Source organism: Gymnodraco acuticeps, unplaced genomic scaffold (assembly GCF_902827175.1).
Source record: "Gymnodraco acuticeps unplaced genomic scaffold, fGymAcu1.1, whole genome shotgun sequence".
Lineage (NCBI taxonomy): Eukaryota > Metazoa > Chordata > Actinopteri > Perciformes > Bathydraconidae > Gymnodraco > Gymnodraco acuticeps.
Genome location: NW_022990529.1, coordinates 49,588 through 66,408, shown reverse-complemented (window position 1 = coordinate 66,408; position 16,821 = coordinate 49,588). Strand labels below are relative to the sequence as shown.

At 39.4% G+C, this 16,821-nt stretch overlaps 1 protein-coding gene across 2 annotated transcripts in view; it reads left to right on the top strand.

Annotated features, from left to right (window-relative positions):
• LOC117553375 (solute carrier family 23 member 2-like) overlaps nt 1-16,821 on the top strand; it is an 85,427-nt gene that overhangs the window by 40,218 nt on the left and 28,388 nt on the right. For both annotated transcript variants that reach the window (XM_034227272.1, XM_034227271.1), the window contains exons 4-8: nt 1,576-1,756; nt 3,316-3,497; nt 9,831-9,948; nt 12,003-12,159; nt 16,031-16,284. In XM_034227272.1, the coding sequence (XP_034083163.1) occupies nt 1,576-1,756; nt 3,316-3,497; nt 9,831-9,948; nt 12,003-12,159; nt 16,031-16,284 (892 nt within the window). The remainder of the gene's footprint in view (nt 1-1,575; nt 1,757-3,315; nt 3,498-9,830; nt 9,949-12,002; nt 12,160-16,030; nt 16,285-16,821) is intronic.

Here is a 16,821-nt window from a genome sequence, read left to right as displayed (position 1 = left end):
AGGTATTTGGGTTCAACATGTAAGAAGTAGAAAGTACAGGTATTTGGGTTCAACATGTAAGAAGTAGAAAGTACAGGTATTTGGGTTCAACATGTAAGAAGTAGAAAGTACAGGTATTTGTGTTCAAAATGTAAGAAGTAGAAAGTACAGGTATTTGTGTTCAACATGTAAGAAGTAGAAAGTACAGGTATTTGGGTTCAACATGTAAGAAGTAGAAAGTACAGGTATTTGTGTTCAACATGTAAGAAGTAGAAAGTACAGGTATTTGTGTTCAACATGTAAGAAGTAGAAAGTACAGGTATTTGAGTTCAACATGTAAGAAGTAGAAAGTACAGGTATTTGTGTTCAAAGTGTAAGAAGTAGAAAGTACAGGTATTTGTGTTCAAAGTGTAAGAAGTAGAAAGTACAGGTATTTGTGTTCAACATGTGAGAAGTAGAAAGTACAGGTATTTGTGTTCAACATGTAAGAAGTAGAAAGTACAGGTATTTGTGTTCAACATGTAAGAAGTAGAAAGTACAGGTATTTGAGTTCAACATGTAAGAAGTAGAAAGTACAGGTATTTGTGTTCAAAATGTAAGAAGTAGAAAGTACAGGTATTCGTGTTCAACATGTAAGAAGTAGAAAGTACAGGTATTTGTGTTCAACATGTAAGAAGTAGAAAGTACAGGTATTTGGGTTCAACATGTAAGAAGTAGAAAGTACAGGTATTTGTGTTCAACATGTAAGAAGTAGAAAGTACAAGTATTTGTGTTCAACATGTAAGAAGTAGAAAGTACAGGTATTTGTGTTCAACATGTAAGAAGTAGAAAGTGCAGGTATTTGAGTTCAACATGTAAGAAGTAGAAAGTACAGGTATTTGTGTTCAACATGTAAGAAGTAGAAAGTACAAGTATTTGTGTTCAACATGTAAGAAGTAGAAAGTACAGGTATTTGTGTTCAACATGTAAGAAGTAGAAAGTACAGGTATTTGTGTTCAACATGTAAGAAGTAGAAAGTACAGGTATTTGTGTTCAACATGTAAGAAGTAGAAAGTACAGGTATTTGTGTTCAACATGTAAGAAGTAGAAAGTACAGGTATTTGTGTTCAACATGTAAGAAGTAGAAAGTACAGGTATTTGTGTTCAACATGTAAGAAGTAGAAAGTACAGGTATTTGTGTTCAACATGTAAGAAGTAGAAAGTAAAAGGTTGTCAGAAAAATAAGTAGTGGAGTAAAGTACTGATACCAGAAAAATGTACTTAAGTACAGTAACAAAGTATTTGTACTCCACTACTTCCCACCTCTTGAAATCATGTCTGTAGGTCAGTGGTTCAACAACAGGTACATTATGTAACAAAGTTTGTGAACATCTTGCTGAGACAATTAAAAAAAAAAACATTTGGGATTTATATTTTTTACACTTCAAAAGTAATTGTTTTCCCACTGAACTGAGAGAGAACGAAACATCCTCATTAAAATTCTCAACCTTTAAACTAGCTTTGAACAGTTTCATGTCCTCCTAGTATGCAGAGACCTACAATATTTTGGTTAGGTGACCTCCTGACCTGTAACCCCGTCACCTTACTGACTTGCAGGTTACCCATCCTCCAGGGTGGGACGTTCAGCTTCATCACTCCAACCCTGGCCATCCTCGCTCTGCCCAAATGGCAATGCCCCGCCCCCAAAGCATCCATGATGCTGGCGGCGCAGAACAGCAGCAGCAGCCCGCTCCAGATGGACGACTCTGATGAGGTCTGGATGACACGAATGCGTGAGGTATGTCAAATATTCACTTTAGACAGAGGATCCATCTGAGCACCTCATGTGGCCCGACAGGGAATCCAATCAATTTCCTTGGCGGCAAGAATGGATAAAGGGGAACAATAAATATCTTATATGGCTTTGTCACACCTTAATGTTTGCATGATGATAGTAGCAGTCACAGGGTTCAGACATTCTGCTCGCCTTCAAGAAAGCTCACACAAAATATACCTTTTGAAACCCGACATGCCTGAAACCATGGGTGTCCAAACTGTTACGAAGGTCTGGGCCACTAGCTAGAGATGAGGTATATTGCCTCATAAGTTCAGTGATAAGTTGGAAAAATCCATCCAATGTAGGTAAATTATTATTATTATAAGAAAATAACAGCATACATCCAGCTCTCCATGCGTTTCCTTTATTATGTTGGCATCTCATTTCTTAAAACAGAAGCTTCAGATTGCTTATATAACAAGATGAAATATGAAGGGTATATTTCAAGGTTGTTATGTGAATGTGTTATTGGGCTTTTTTCTTATCAACTTAGATGTGTTGGAATATGTTTTCAACTTTAAATACTGAATTTATTAGAAAACTGGGCTTATTAACACATGAATAATGTGTAATATATTTGAACATATATATTTAAGAAGTACAATATAAGACAAGCAGAAGTGTATTAGACTTAAGTCATTATACTTTATAATTAGCTGAGGGACGATTCAAAATGATCCACGGGCCGCATTTGGCCCCAGGGCCGTAGTTTGGACATCCCTGCTGTAAACGCTAAAACAGGAACCATGAAGTAGAAATAACATTTTGACTGCATACAACCCATTCTAGTATAGTAAACAGTGGGTTGCTTCAGGTCAACCCAACACCAAATTCATGGTTGTTTGGAAAGAGCTTTGCCCACCGCTTCAGCCTCTCACATTTATTTTGGACATGTTTTAACCTTCCTCTTGGATGCACGCTCACAATCTGGTGCTTTAAGCTATACTTTTGTAGAACCTAAGGCCATATTGTCCCATACAGCAAAGTGAGTTACGATCAGTTATTCGGTTCATTTAGATTTACTTTTTCAATTCAAGCTGATTCATTTAAGATTTTGTCATTGCAGTATAAAAATGTCATAAAATATTTGTTTGTGTGTGTCGGGGGAGCAGTGTGTGCGCCAGAGGATGATACCTGTCAAACACCAGACACTTTTTTTTACACTGACAGTCTTGCACTAATGTACATTCTCAAAGATATTGAAGTGACTTTTATTTTGTATATATTGATTGTTGTGCTTTTATTTAGGTCTTAATGTGTGCATATATATACATCTTTTAATATATATTTGTTTTTAATATATATTCGTGGGAAACGGTATTTCGATCTCTCTGTCTGTACACACAAACTGAAAGATTGGCAATAAAGTTGAGTTTGAAGAACCAGACCATATTTTGTACTTGGTTCGTCCGGGGACTTGAACCCGCCAAATCCAAACCCCTACGGATTTAGAATCTAGCATATGTATCGCAATTTTACATCTTGAAATAATTGTGTCGCTACAACCCTCTCTCCCACAGATCCAGGGAGCCATCCTCGTGTCGTCTCTGGTCCAGATTGTCCTGGGTTTCTCCGGGCTGGTGGGTCTGGTGCTGAAATACATCGGCCCGCTGGCTATCGCTCCAACCATCAACCTCATCGGCCTGTCCCTGTTCATCGAAGCTGGGAAAAAGTCCGGAGGTCACTGGGGAATCGCTGCTCTGTGAGTGGATAGTGTTTGTTATCGATTGATTGAAACCTACATATTAGAGCTACACAACATTTCAGAACGGAACTGGTGTAATATCAGTATAAGATCGCAATATTTGTTCAATTTCAATGGGTGAAAATCCCTGGACTACGTTTTTTTGGTGCTGCAGGAAAGTCCCTGTCTTCTACAGTCACATACAAACATCCATGATTGGTACAGAGCTTCTTTAAAAATAACAACATGCCGATAAAATCACTTCCCTCCCTCAAATCACAACTGCAATCTCCGTCTAAATATTAGCAATTTTGTCCTTTTCGTGAATGACAAAAATGTGTAGTATTATGTGTGTACTTCAATGTGTTGTACGCATACACAGATATGGGACATATTACAGGAAAATACCAGCATTAAGTGTTTTATTAACTTAACTCAACAAACCTCGAGAGCTACACATCGTCCACTTAAAGATATATCACATTTGTTTTGGTTTTTTATGATCTCCCCAGCCTGAGCCCAAAATGTATATCCGAGGATTTGTGAGATACATATCATATGATTAACCTAATTTCCCACAAACTTGAACCTTAACTCCCTTCATTAAGCATCTGCATTTGTTAGGTCTCTCATCTCATTTATTTAGTTTTGTTCTTTGTTTTTTCATTCGTCTGTGTCTGGGGCTGTTAAGCACGTCTCCCTTAAAGCTTAGTGACATTAGGAGTAATGATAAAATAGCTTATTGATATAATAAGATTAGGGTTTCAACAAAGCAACTCTAGCATTTACAAATACAGTACAGTATACATAGAAGTACATGGGAAACACATGAGCAAACATAGGGTTTAATCTAATTACAATACTTCTGTGCGACAAAATGTCAGCACAATACTGCTGCTTTCTTTCTTTCTTTATCGAAGCAATCATGTCCACAATTTAAATTCACAACATCTCGACAATTGCTGCTCCTTCTGCAGCTCACTGTTCCACATTAACTCTCCTCTGATTTACTTTTGCTGCTGACCTGTCCAGCCCCAGGCAATCGGTCTTCATTTACCGCCGCCATCTCCAGATAATGCAGACTAAAGTCATTACACAGAGTGATCCTTGTGGGTTTTAAAAGGCTCAGCACATCCACCTCCTGGTGCCATGTATGGATGGTAATCAGTCATATCCTTCTTAGCCCTACGGCCCTGAAACCCCCCCGATAACAGTCTACATGCAGGATAGCTAGGAAGTTACAGGAGCAGAGACACAGACATGTAATTCAACACTCCCTACACAAAACCCTGAGACTATAGTCTGCCATAAGACACAGTGCAGAGGAAATGAGGAAGTCAATTTCCAAAATATGATCAATATGATTAGCAAAGAAGATGTTGACATCCTTTATTTACTAAGAATGTACTTGAATGTAAAGTGGGGAATGCAAAGTCAATAACTGGGTGTTTATTTGGGTGGTTAAAAGCTAAAGGTTTAATTTATGAACTAAAATGTTTTAGAAATATAGTTAACTTTACAGTATGTTATTAATATCACATGGAGTGTGGCTTAGTGGTTATTGTTTAATAGGCCCCTTCACATGATATGGTGAGTGGTTGGATCCCCCAGCTCCTATAGACCACATGTCAAAGTGTCCGAGGCAAGATACTTAACCACAAATAGCTCCTGAAGGCATACGATATTTTATGTATGTGTGCTGGAAAGAAGCGCAGTTAAAGCTCCCCTATTAAACTGTTTTTCATCAATATATTATAGGTCTCAGATATATACAAACATGTCTCTGAAGTGTCTGGCTCCAAACACCAAACAGATCATTGCAGCATTACCCATAATCCCCTCTGTTTCAGCCCTGTTTCAAAAGTGCTGATTCTCTGTCTGTTACTTTAGATGAAAATAAGGAGCCCCTCCCCACGCCCCTCTGAGAGACATTTGGTTACAAAGAACTCAATGGTGCTCTAGGAGGAGATTCAGGTGATAAGGGGGGGGGGGGGGGGTTACCTTGGTTGGTGATTGGCTAATGGTTACACAAGCCAAAACATCGTTATGACATCATAAAGTGACCAAAATCTGATCAGCTCATTTTCAGACAGGTTTTTATAGAAATGGATCAAAAAGAGAGAGAATCTTTGTTCCTGAAACTTTCAGAGTCTCTTTCCACAGAGGGGACACATGTTGATGTAGAAGAGACATGAAGAAGAGGGGACACATGTTGATGTAGAAGAGACATGAAGAAGAGGGGGACACATGTTGATGTAGAAGAGACATGAAGAAGAGGGGACACATGTTGATGTAGAAGAGACATGAAGAAGAGGGGACACATGTTGATGAAGAAGAGACATGAAGAAGAGGGGACACATGTTGATGAAGAAGAGACATGAAGAAGAGGGGACACATGTTGATGTAGAAGAGACATGAAGAAGAGGGGACACATGTTGATGTAGAAGAGACATGAAGAAGAGGGGACACATGTTGATGTAGAAGAGACATGAAGAAGAGGGGACACATGTTGATGAAGAAGAGACATGAAGAAGAGGGGACACATGTTGATGAAGAAGAGACATGAAGAAGAGGGGACACATGCTGATGTAGAAGAGACATGAAGAAGAGGGGACACATGTTGATGTAGAAGAGACATGAAGAAGAGGGGAAACATGTTGATGTAGAAGAGACATGAAGAAGAGGGGACACATGTTGATGTAGAAGAGACATGAAGAAGAGGGGACACATGCTGATGTAGAAGAGACATGAAGAAGAGGGGACACATGTTGATGTAGAAGAGACATGAAGAAGAGGGGACACATGTTGATGTAGAAGAGACATGAAGAAGAGGGGACACATGTTGATGTAGAAGAGACATGAAGAAGAGGGGACACATGTTGATGAAGAAGAGACATGAAGAAGAGGGGACACATGCTGATGTAGAAGAGACATGAAGAAGAGGGGACACATGTTGATGTAGAAGAGACATGAAGAAGAGGGGAAACATGTTGATGTAGAAGAGACATGAAGAAGAGGGGACACATGTTGATGTAGAAGAGACATGAAGAAGAGGGGACACATGTTGATGTAGAAGAGACATGAAGAAGAGGGGACACATGTTGATGTAGAAGAGACATGAATAAGAGGGGACACGTGTTGATGTAGAAGAGACATGAAGAAGAGGGGACACGTGTTGATGTAGAAGAGACATGAAGAAGAGGGGACACGTGTTGATGTAGAAGAGACATGAAGAAGAGGGGACACGTGTTGATGTAGAAGAGACATGAAGAAGAGGGGACACATGTTGATGTAGAAGAGACATGAAGAAGAGGGGACACATGTTGATGAAGAAGAGACATGAAGAAGAGGGGACACATGTTGATGTAGAAGAGACATGAAGAAGAGGGGACACGTGTTGATGTAGAAGATACATGAAGAAGAGGGGACACGTGTTGATGTAGAAGAGACATGAAGAAGAGGGGACACGTGTTGATGTAGAAGAGACATGAAGAAGAGGGGACACGTGTTGATGTAGAAGAGACATGAAGAAGAGGGGACACATGTTGATGTAGAAGAGACATGAAGAAGAGGAGACACATGTTGATGTAGAAGAGACATGAAGAAGAGGGGACACATGTTGATGTAGAAGAGACATGAAGAAGAGGGGACACATGTTGATGTAGAAGAGACATGAAGAAGAGGGGACACATGTTGATGTAGAAGAGACATGAAGAAGAGGGGACACGTGTTGATGTAGAAGAGACATGAAGAAGAGGGGACACGTGTTGATGTAGAAGAGACATGAAGAAGAGGGGACACGTGTTGATGTAGAAGATACATGAAGAAGAGGGGACACGTGTTGATGTAGAAGAGACATGAAGAAGAGGGGACACGTGTTGATGTAGAAGAGACATGAAGAAGAGGGGACACATGTTGATGTAGAAGAGACATGAAGAAGAGGGGACACATGTTGATGTAGAAGAGACATGAAGAAGAGGAGACACATGTTGATGTAGAAGAGACATGAAGAAGGAGGTAGGACACATGTTGATGTAGAAGAGACATGAAGAAGAGGGGACACATGTTGATGTAGAAGAGACATGAAGAAGAGGGGACACATGTTGATGTAGAAGAGACATGAAGAAGAGGGGACACATGTTGATGTAGAAGAGACATGAAGAAGAGAGGGACACATGTTGATGTAGAAGAGACATGAAGAAGAGGGGACACATGTTGATGTAGAAGAGACATGAAGAAGAGGGGACACATGTTGATGTAGAAGAGACATGAAGAAGAGGGGACACATGTTGATGCAGAAGAGACATGGAGAAGAGGGGACACATGTTGATGTAGAAGAGACATGAAGAAGAGGGGACACATGTTGATGTAGAAGAGACATGGAGAAGAGGGGACACATGTTGATGTAGAACAGACATGAAGAAGAGGGGACACATGTTGATGTAGAACAGACATGAAGAAGAGGGGACACATGTTGATGTAGAAGAGACATGGAGAAGAGGGGACACATGTTGATGTAGAACAGACATGAAGAAGAGGGGACACATGTTGATGTGTAAATGTCATGAACAAGTGGATTTTGCATAATAGGTGACCTTTAAACAATATGTAATGTGACGTAATGTTTTATCATAGTATACATAAGACAGCGGCACTCCTCAGGGGACTGGAAGCTCAAAACACATCTCCTGCATCTCACCCCCCCGAGGTGTTCTGGCCCTGTAGGTTTTTCATACAAAATCAAACAGGATATCTTAGAATTTGCCTTATAATACACAATACATTTTATATTTCATTGTTTCAACTACAATGTTTAAATTGGAATCGAGTAACTTGCTTACTGAACATCTCCTTTCTTTCCAGTAATCTTGTCTTGTGCACATTTCTTAGTATCCCCATGGCTGCAAACATTCCCATTACTCAGCATGAAGTGCTTCACGCTCAGCATGAAATGCCATTTAAAGGCAGGGAGTAAAGTCATTTATAATGTTTGAATTAGGGATGCTCCGATCGCCAATTTCGGGGCCGATCCGATCCAGTGGGCGGGGCCTAAATGGAAGATTTAAACATCACTTTAAATCTTCCATTTAAAGTGATGTTTAAAACTCAGTTAATGGGGCTCATTCACTGGAGCTTCCACAAACAACAATCAACTTAATTATTACATTCAAATGATGTACATTATTCAAGTTTACATTCACTTTGGAGAATAACACGGGAGAAATTAGCGGAGTGCTCTCTTTTCCTCTCTCCCTCTCTCTCCCCCCCTCTCTCTCTCTCCTGACAGCCTGTCAGTATCTCATGCAGCTCACTGATCCAGTAATGAGTGACCCGACAATGAAGAATAAATATATTTATAATAACTAGTTTAGCTTGTTCCAGAGGTATAAAATAGCTAAGTGTGTTAGGTCTAACTCTTACGGTACGTCCACACAGCAGCTTTTCAAAAATCTTGAAAATCTTGGAGCTGGGCGTGTCTGAAAGCTTGGGGATTTTTTGCGAGCAACGCGACCAACAACCAATCACATGAATCTCCCGCCCCCGACATACAAAGCAAAAAACCCCGGGGATTTTATGCGAGCAATATATATATATATATATATATATATATATATATATATATATATAAACTCCCCAAACAGGCGAAAACCTACCAGTTTCACCCACTGTCTCTGCCACCTCCCTCCATGCCTGGTTCCTCCGGTTTGTATCCCGTTAATAGTTCCGGTCGTAAAGAACCGGGTGATTTGCTACCGTAATTTCTCGTTTGGAATATGAGGAAAGGAACTGGTTCTGGTTCTCCCTGTGTGTGTGTTTCGCTGCACTTACCGGTCCGGCGGGCGGAGCTGCAGGATTTCTGCTTCACACACGTTGCAAACCGCTATTTTACTGTCTTTTTCGGACACCTTAAAATAATGCCAGACCGGTGAAGCCATTTTGGCGAGATTGTTTTGCCGCACACAGAGAAAAGTGTCATGTATTTTACGTCATGCGATCGGCTCTCGCGATCGGCATGTTTAGAGAGCACCGATCGATCGGTAGAGAGTGAGTATCGGCCGATATCGATCGGTGACCGATCGATCGGAGCATCCCTAGTTTAAATGCCAACTTTCACCACACTTGTACTTTTACTTTCCCATAATCCTTTACACGTTGACAAGTATCAACTTGATACTTGTTGCCTGCTGTGTCAAATGGCATGTTTTCACTTGCTGTGACCTCCCCTCTAACTTTGATCTATGGAAGCATGCCATGCTCAGGCAGAATAACTAATGGCCTAGAGCGAGGGCCAGGTCATCGGGGAAACCACTGTGAGTGAGACATTTGATCCTGTCTTCTGTTTTCCCACAGCACGGTCTGTCTGATCCTACTGTTCTCGCAGTACCTCAGCAAAGTCGATGTTCCGATGATCGCTTACAAGGATAAGAAGTGGAAGGTTTTCCAGTATCCCCTCTTTAAGCTCTTCTCTGTGAGTTCCCAACATTGCTGCTTTTATCTTGTAAACCATTGGCATCTGAACTTGTTACGCTTTTTTAACATTTATTTTTTAAATAGGTTTGTTTAGTTGAGGTCATATGTGACTAGAAACAGGTATGAAGAAATGACAGGATTGTGTATTTTCTGGGCTTGGGATTGACTTGAGTAAACGCAACCCCAGTCAAAGTCTTTAAATATAATTATCCTGTGACTACAGTTCAACATTGCTAGTGGCTATAGATCAACACAAATAATGTGTTTTTAAACCATTATTATATAACGATAGGTTTCAGTCATGCACGAAAGCTTCTGGTCGCTTTCTATCAGAACTGTATGCTGCTTGTATTTGATTGGTTGATTTACACTGACAATAGAGTATAAATATGTTTACTGGAAATGAATGCAGTATAACATGTTTTTATCAATAGGCTGAACATTTTACTTTCAGTTCATCAAGAGGTGAACAAAACAGGTGTTACATGAATAGTAAGCATAAGGTTGGTAGGCCGTGCTTTGAAGCAGCTTGGTGTGAATGATTATTGTGGTTTTAAAAGATTGAAAAATATATAAAACTTAATGTAGGAGCCCATCCAGACAACGAAAGGCTGTAGGACTCTGTTTGGCTTCAGGGTTTGAATGATTTATGAATTAAGCCCCACACATTTTGACAGAATGACTCACATCTTGTGAACGACTAAAACGCCTAACAAAAAAAGCTATTCATCACTGTTCGTTGTCCATCAAATCAAGCCATACAAAAATAAAAGGTGGCACTTTGAGCCAGGGATTAACGTACATAGAAAAAGAGAATGTATGAGGTTAGCCAACACCCAACAGTTTCTTGGAAGGTGGAAGGTCCCATTCATGTTTCAGTGGTTGTGTAATGCATGTCTTACATCTGTAGTTTCAATATTATACCTAATTTTCACAATGATTTCTCCTCTGTCTATACAACTATAAATGAAGGTATCAGAATGGCAACAGTGCAGAAACAATATAAACACATCTCTCTGACATGTTATTCTGCCCTTAAGCCAGGCGTTCCCAAAGTGGGGAATACAAATACAACATATATTAAAAATAATAATAACGTGTGTGCATAGACATTTGTCAGGGGCGGACTGGGCATCTATAGAATTTCCCTGCAGCGAGGCTTCCCCATTGACAATTCACTAGCGCACCCCCCCCCCCGTTGACAATTCACTAGCGCACCCCCCCCCCCGTTGACAATTCACTAGCGCCCCCCCGGGGTCGCCAGCCTTATTTGTGGGGGTTGCGGGCTGAAAGGTTTGGTTTGGAAACCCTGCCTTAAGTTACTGTTTGACTTTCATCAAAGATCAACCTTCTTCTGTGGGACTCTTCACTCCCGTATAATCCCATTAGAAATGCTTTCAGAAGTGCACAGCGGTACCCAAGGCGTGTTGTACAAAAGCACATCCATGCTGACATTGATCTAGAAACAGTACAGTAACAAAACCATGTCTTTGGCTTGTCATTGACTTGTGATTGAAATTCAAGATTCAAAGGTTTTAATGTCATATGCACATCAGCTACAGTGTAGAAAAGGCAATGATAATGTTATGACCCCAGCTCCTCCAACAATGCAACATATATAATAAAATACAAATAAGAAATAGTGCAAGAAGTCTATATACATGTAAATAGAATATGACAAGAACAGAATGTAAAATTACATATTGTATATTAAGACGAAATTAAATACGGTTTATTACGGTGATAACTATTTAGATAAATAAGTCAATTGCAAGATAACAAACAGATGAATGTTTATCGAGGCACTTAACAGAGCTCAGGTGTTTAGGAGCATTTAGAAATCATGCAGATGATTGGCAGGTTATCAGATGCTAGGCATGTACATAGGTGAGTTTAACATTTTACTTAGGGTTTTTATTCTTCAAAACTTGCAGTGAATACTGCCTCAACAGGCCAGAAGAAGTTGCTTAAATAAATTGTTATGTTTTTTTACATTGGTTGAACATCACTGTATTTGTGCTGAAACTCTCTGTATCTGATGACACATTCTAGGCTCTGTTCGGGATGTGTGGCGCCTGGTTGGTCTGCTTCTTACTGACCATCTTTGATGTCTTTCCATCAAAGTCCGATGAGTATGGTTTCTCAGCCAGGACTGACATCAGCCTGGACGCTGTGACAAACTCCCCCTGGTTCCATGTACCGTACCCAGGTAAGTGCAGTCATATTATACCTAATTGTTGAAACCTGGTCACATTGAAACCTTAGAGCAGCGGTGTCCAAACTACAGTGGCGAGCCGTGACTTTTATACCTAGGCCCTCTGACCCCCACCCCTTCCCTCGAGTTATTACGTCACAGTGTATACTTCAGCGGAATATCAAAACAACGGCCCGGGGTGCAAAACGCATCAATGAAAGCGACCCTCTACCACACAAAACAACACCTGTAAATAACCCTATTTGTGTTCTTTGAAATTGAAAAGGATATTGCGTTGTGTTTGTTACTTTCGTTGCAGTTGTATGTCTTAAGTGTAATTTGGCATGCTTTTATTTTGAAGGCGAGTTAACGCTATTGACAGAAAGCTGTTGTTGTTATGGAAACAAGAAAAGTTTCACAGCGGGCGGAACTTGTCATAAAGTCCGCGAAAATAACACCCACCCATTTAGAGGGAAGATATGATTGGTCAATTGTACTGTCATTTGACATTACTCTCTCGTTCAGTTACTATAGCTGGGCCTCTGTGAATTCACAGCTGGACCGCCTGGACGTCCAACAGCTCCTCTCTTCACAGTAACTCGCAGATACAGCTTCTTTCATTTAACCCTTCACATTCCAACAGAAACTGAATATGCAGATTCGAAGGATTTATTTATTTGGAAATGTTATTTTAAATACAATTAAATCAAGTTATTTTTGGTAAAACTAATAAAAAATATATATATTTTTTTAATGTTTTTAAATATTATTTTGTATAATATCTTAGGCCCTCACAGAGGGCCTAGAGGGCCCTGACGGCTCGCCACTGCCAAACTACGACCTGGGGGCCAAATGCGGCCCGCAGGCCATTTTGAATCGGCCCTGAGCAAATAAAAAAAGTATAATGAAATATGGCCCACACATGAAACTTCTGCTTTTCTTATATTATGCTTCTTAAATATATATGTACAAATATATTACACAGTAGTATTCATGTGTTAATAAGCCCACTTTTAAAATAAATTCCCAATGACTTATTTGCATAACAAGCTTGAAATAGACCCTTAATATGTCATCTTATCATAAACAATCTGAGGCTTCTGTTTTAAGGGATGAGTTGCCAAGAAGATAAATGAAACGCATAGAGAGCTGTGATGTACGCTGTTTTTGTCTTAAAGCATATTCAGGTATCAAGCCTAATTTACCTACATTTTGATAACTTGTACCTTAACTTAGAAGGCAATGTACTGTACCTCTAGTGAGAGGCTCAGCCCTTCGTATATTTTTCTGTATGTGGCCCTCGCTGAAAACAGTTTGGACCCCCTTGCCTTACACATATTTTTCGCAGAGCTTTTTTTTAATAGTTGCAACCCTCTTGGTTTCAACTGTTTGGGGTAAGGGTTATTTCTGGGGTAAAATGTCCTAACTGTCCACAGTTGTTTCACCCGGCTTAGTACTGGGGTTTCTGCAGTTTATTCAACTTGTTTGCCAGCCCCTAATGTAATCTTTCACAAAATATCCAAAATGAATGCAAACAGAGGACGTTCTGCGGCTTAGAAGAAGGTTGCACAACTGCTCTTTAATGACCCGTAAAGTTAAAGTATCAGTGTTTGCTTATAAGTGATCTCCAGCTAATATATTGTACAACATGGAATAATGACTATTCCTTATTCAATGAAAGTTTTTCACAACCACAATGGGTAAAGAAGCGTCCGGACAGTCATTGGCAACAACTCAAGCAGGATTTCCATGTGGAGCATGACCTTAGTTTCTTGGAACATTTGCTGCCATAATAAAACTCTACAATTGTTGGACTGATTTTTAAACATTTAACAGTTCATGGTTTTCTCTTATAACGGTCATGCAAATAGTTTATATTTCACTAGAATCTTCTTTGTTCTGCCAAATATTAAATGCATGTGTCCTTCAAAAGCAATCAATAGATTTAGGATGTTCAGAAACAACATCAGGGTCATTTTGGTGCCAGTTTCCATATTCATAAATGTAAAAGGGAAAAATGTAAGTCGTTATGATTATTTCCATGTGGCAAAACATTCGAATATAATAACACGAACAACTGTGCCAATGATGAACCATTTGGCTCAACATGTCGCTGTTAAAAATCTCTGTACATAATGGTTTTGGCAGGACATTATATTACGTAAGCATACGGATCATTTCAAAAGCAACAACTGAATAAAACACAAATCTAGTATTTTCAATGCAGGCATTAATAACTGAGGTGGCTGTTCAATTATTATCAAAATTAAATACCATCTAATGATATATATGCAAATGATGCTCAGTGGTATTTTATGACGTTTTTTATGAATATGAACCGTTTTTTTATGAGAAATAATGTTCTTTACATGCCTTTAAAAAGTTCTGTATTCATGCCATTAATGGGATGAATCTGCATCTAAAAGAGTGGATGCCAGTAATGGAGGATGGAGTAAGACATGAGATTGAATAAACCTTAGTCTTCCTGATTGAACTTCGGTGAGCTTAATTTAAATCAGATTTGTACATACAGTAGTTGTAAGAAAAAGAGAACCTCTATAACAGGTTAAAAAAAAGCTGCTTCCCAAATCCACTTTTTGAGATATCTGTATAAAAAAACAAAACATGTTCTTGCTTATGTTAAACATGTAGCAGCTTGTTTATATGTAAGTATTTGTGTATGGATGTTGTAACTATACAGAGCTTTAGCAATACTTTCTGTAATTATGGTCATGCTAATAAAGATATTGAATTGAATTGCATCAGGAACTCTAAAGTCCACAAGACTTCAAAGGTCAGGCAGTTCAATTGAATAATGTAAGGAAATACAATCAATGTTTGTGTACCAGATTGAGTTAAGTCGACATGGCATCTTGTTGACCTTTGGTCTCGCAGACGTTTTGCACTGCTTCTTGTATATAAATCCTCAATGGGTTTAGTAAGATTGTTTTATCTTTCAACATAATGTTTCTTGACCTTTAAGATCATCTGAGAGCAGTCTGCTAGACAATCCTTTAAAACCAGGTAGAGAACACTGAGTTGATATGTCACCCAGACAAAACCTTAAAACATATTTACATCATAGACTCTATGCATTACGTTAATGCACACAATGTACACACAGTCCGGCAGTGGCTCAGTCAGTAGGGGCTTGGACTGTGAGCCGTAGGGTCACCGGTTCAAGTCTCCGACCAGACCTAAATATAGAGTGTGGACTGCTACTTGGAGAGGCCCCAGTTCACCTCCTGCCCTGCCGTGGTGCCCTTGAGCAAGGCACCGGACATCCCCCTTCCCCCCTCACTCCCATTGCTCCCCGGGCGCTGTACAATAGCTGCCCACTGCTCCTAGTACTAGACTCCTGGTACTAGGATGGGTTAAAAGCAGAGAACACATGTCACTGTGTGCTCTGCATGAGAGACCATTGAAGAGGGTTTCATCCCTCCCAATTCTATTCTATCTATCTTGTTTTTGTATTACTGCACATATTTTATTACATTCTATTTCAATGGAAATACTTCTATATTTTACTATATTTGTTATTGTTACTATAGTTTTCTTAAAATAGTGTTCTATCTGTGTTTTATTTAGGCTTTTATTGTCATTTGTTCATAACTACAGTGTAGTTATGAAAATGAAAAAAATGTGGTCACAGGCTCCTCCAACAGCACAACATAATAAAACAAATACAATTGTGCAAGTAAAGTAAATACAATAAAAATATAATATGCACCACTACACCAAGTGAAATTCCTCGTACGTGTCAACCTACCTGGTAATAAACCTTTTTCTGTTTGTGATTCTGAAAGGATTTTGGTAGAATAGGTCTTAGAGATGTGGTCTGAATCTAACTGAATGGAAACTAATTGTGCCTTCTCTGAACACACAGGTCAATGGGGTATGCCCACATTTAGTGTGTCTTCAGTGTTGGGTATGATGGCGGGGGTCTTGGCGTCCACCATGGAATCGATCGGGGACTACTATGCTTGTGCACGCTTGTCTGGCGCTCCTCCTCCCCCAACTCACGCCATAAACCGAGGAATCGCAGTAGAGGGCATCGGCTGCGTCCTGGCTGCTCTTTGGGGAACAGGAAACGGGACCACGTCCTACAGCCAGAACATCGCTGCACTCGGCATTACCAAGGTACATAAACGTTATTAAAGGTATATATATATATATATATACCTTTTATATAAAAATATTTAAAAACATGTCTGTGATATGTTTTGCTCAAAATACCAAGCAGATCATGCATTTTAGATATCCCTCATATCCCTCATATGATATCCCTCTTAACCTGTTAAGCCCCAAGCCTGCTTTTCAGGTCTCAGGCTCGAAAATGACATTCCCAGAACAAATATACTATATCTTCACTTCTAAAAGGGTTAAATTAATAATCTTTTGTCTCAAAGCAATAATAAACCTGTGAGTTGGCTGTAGAAGAGTCGGAATCAATACAGATGTTTTTATTTTAAAGTAAATTCAGATTGATCATAGTAAAACAATGTAATTTATAGTTTCCGTCCAAAAAAATATACTGAATGATGGGATAGTAGACTAAAAGCTTTAGGAATCCAAACTATAACATATAATAAGTACCCTGTATCAAGATTGATGCAAAACAAGTGACATTTGACCTTTTTAGACATATTTAGAAGAAAAAAAAACCACTTCTGGGGT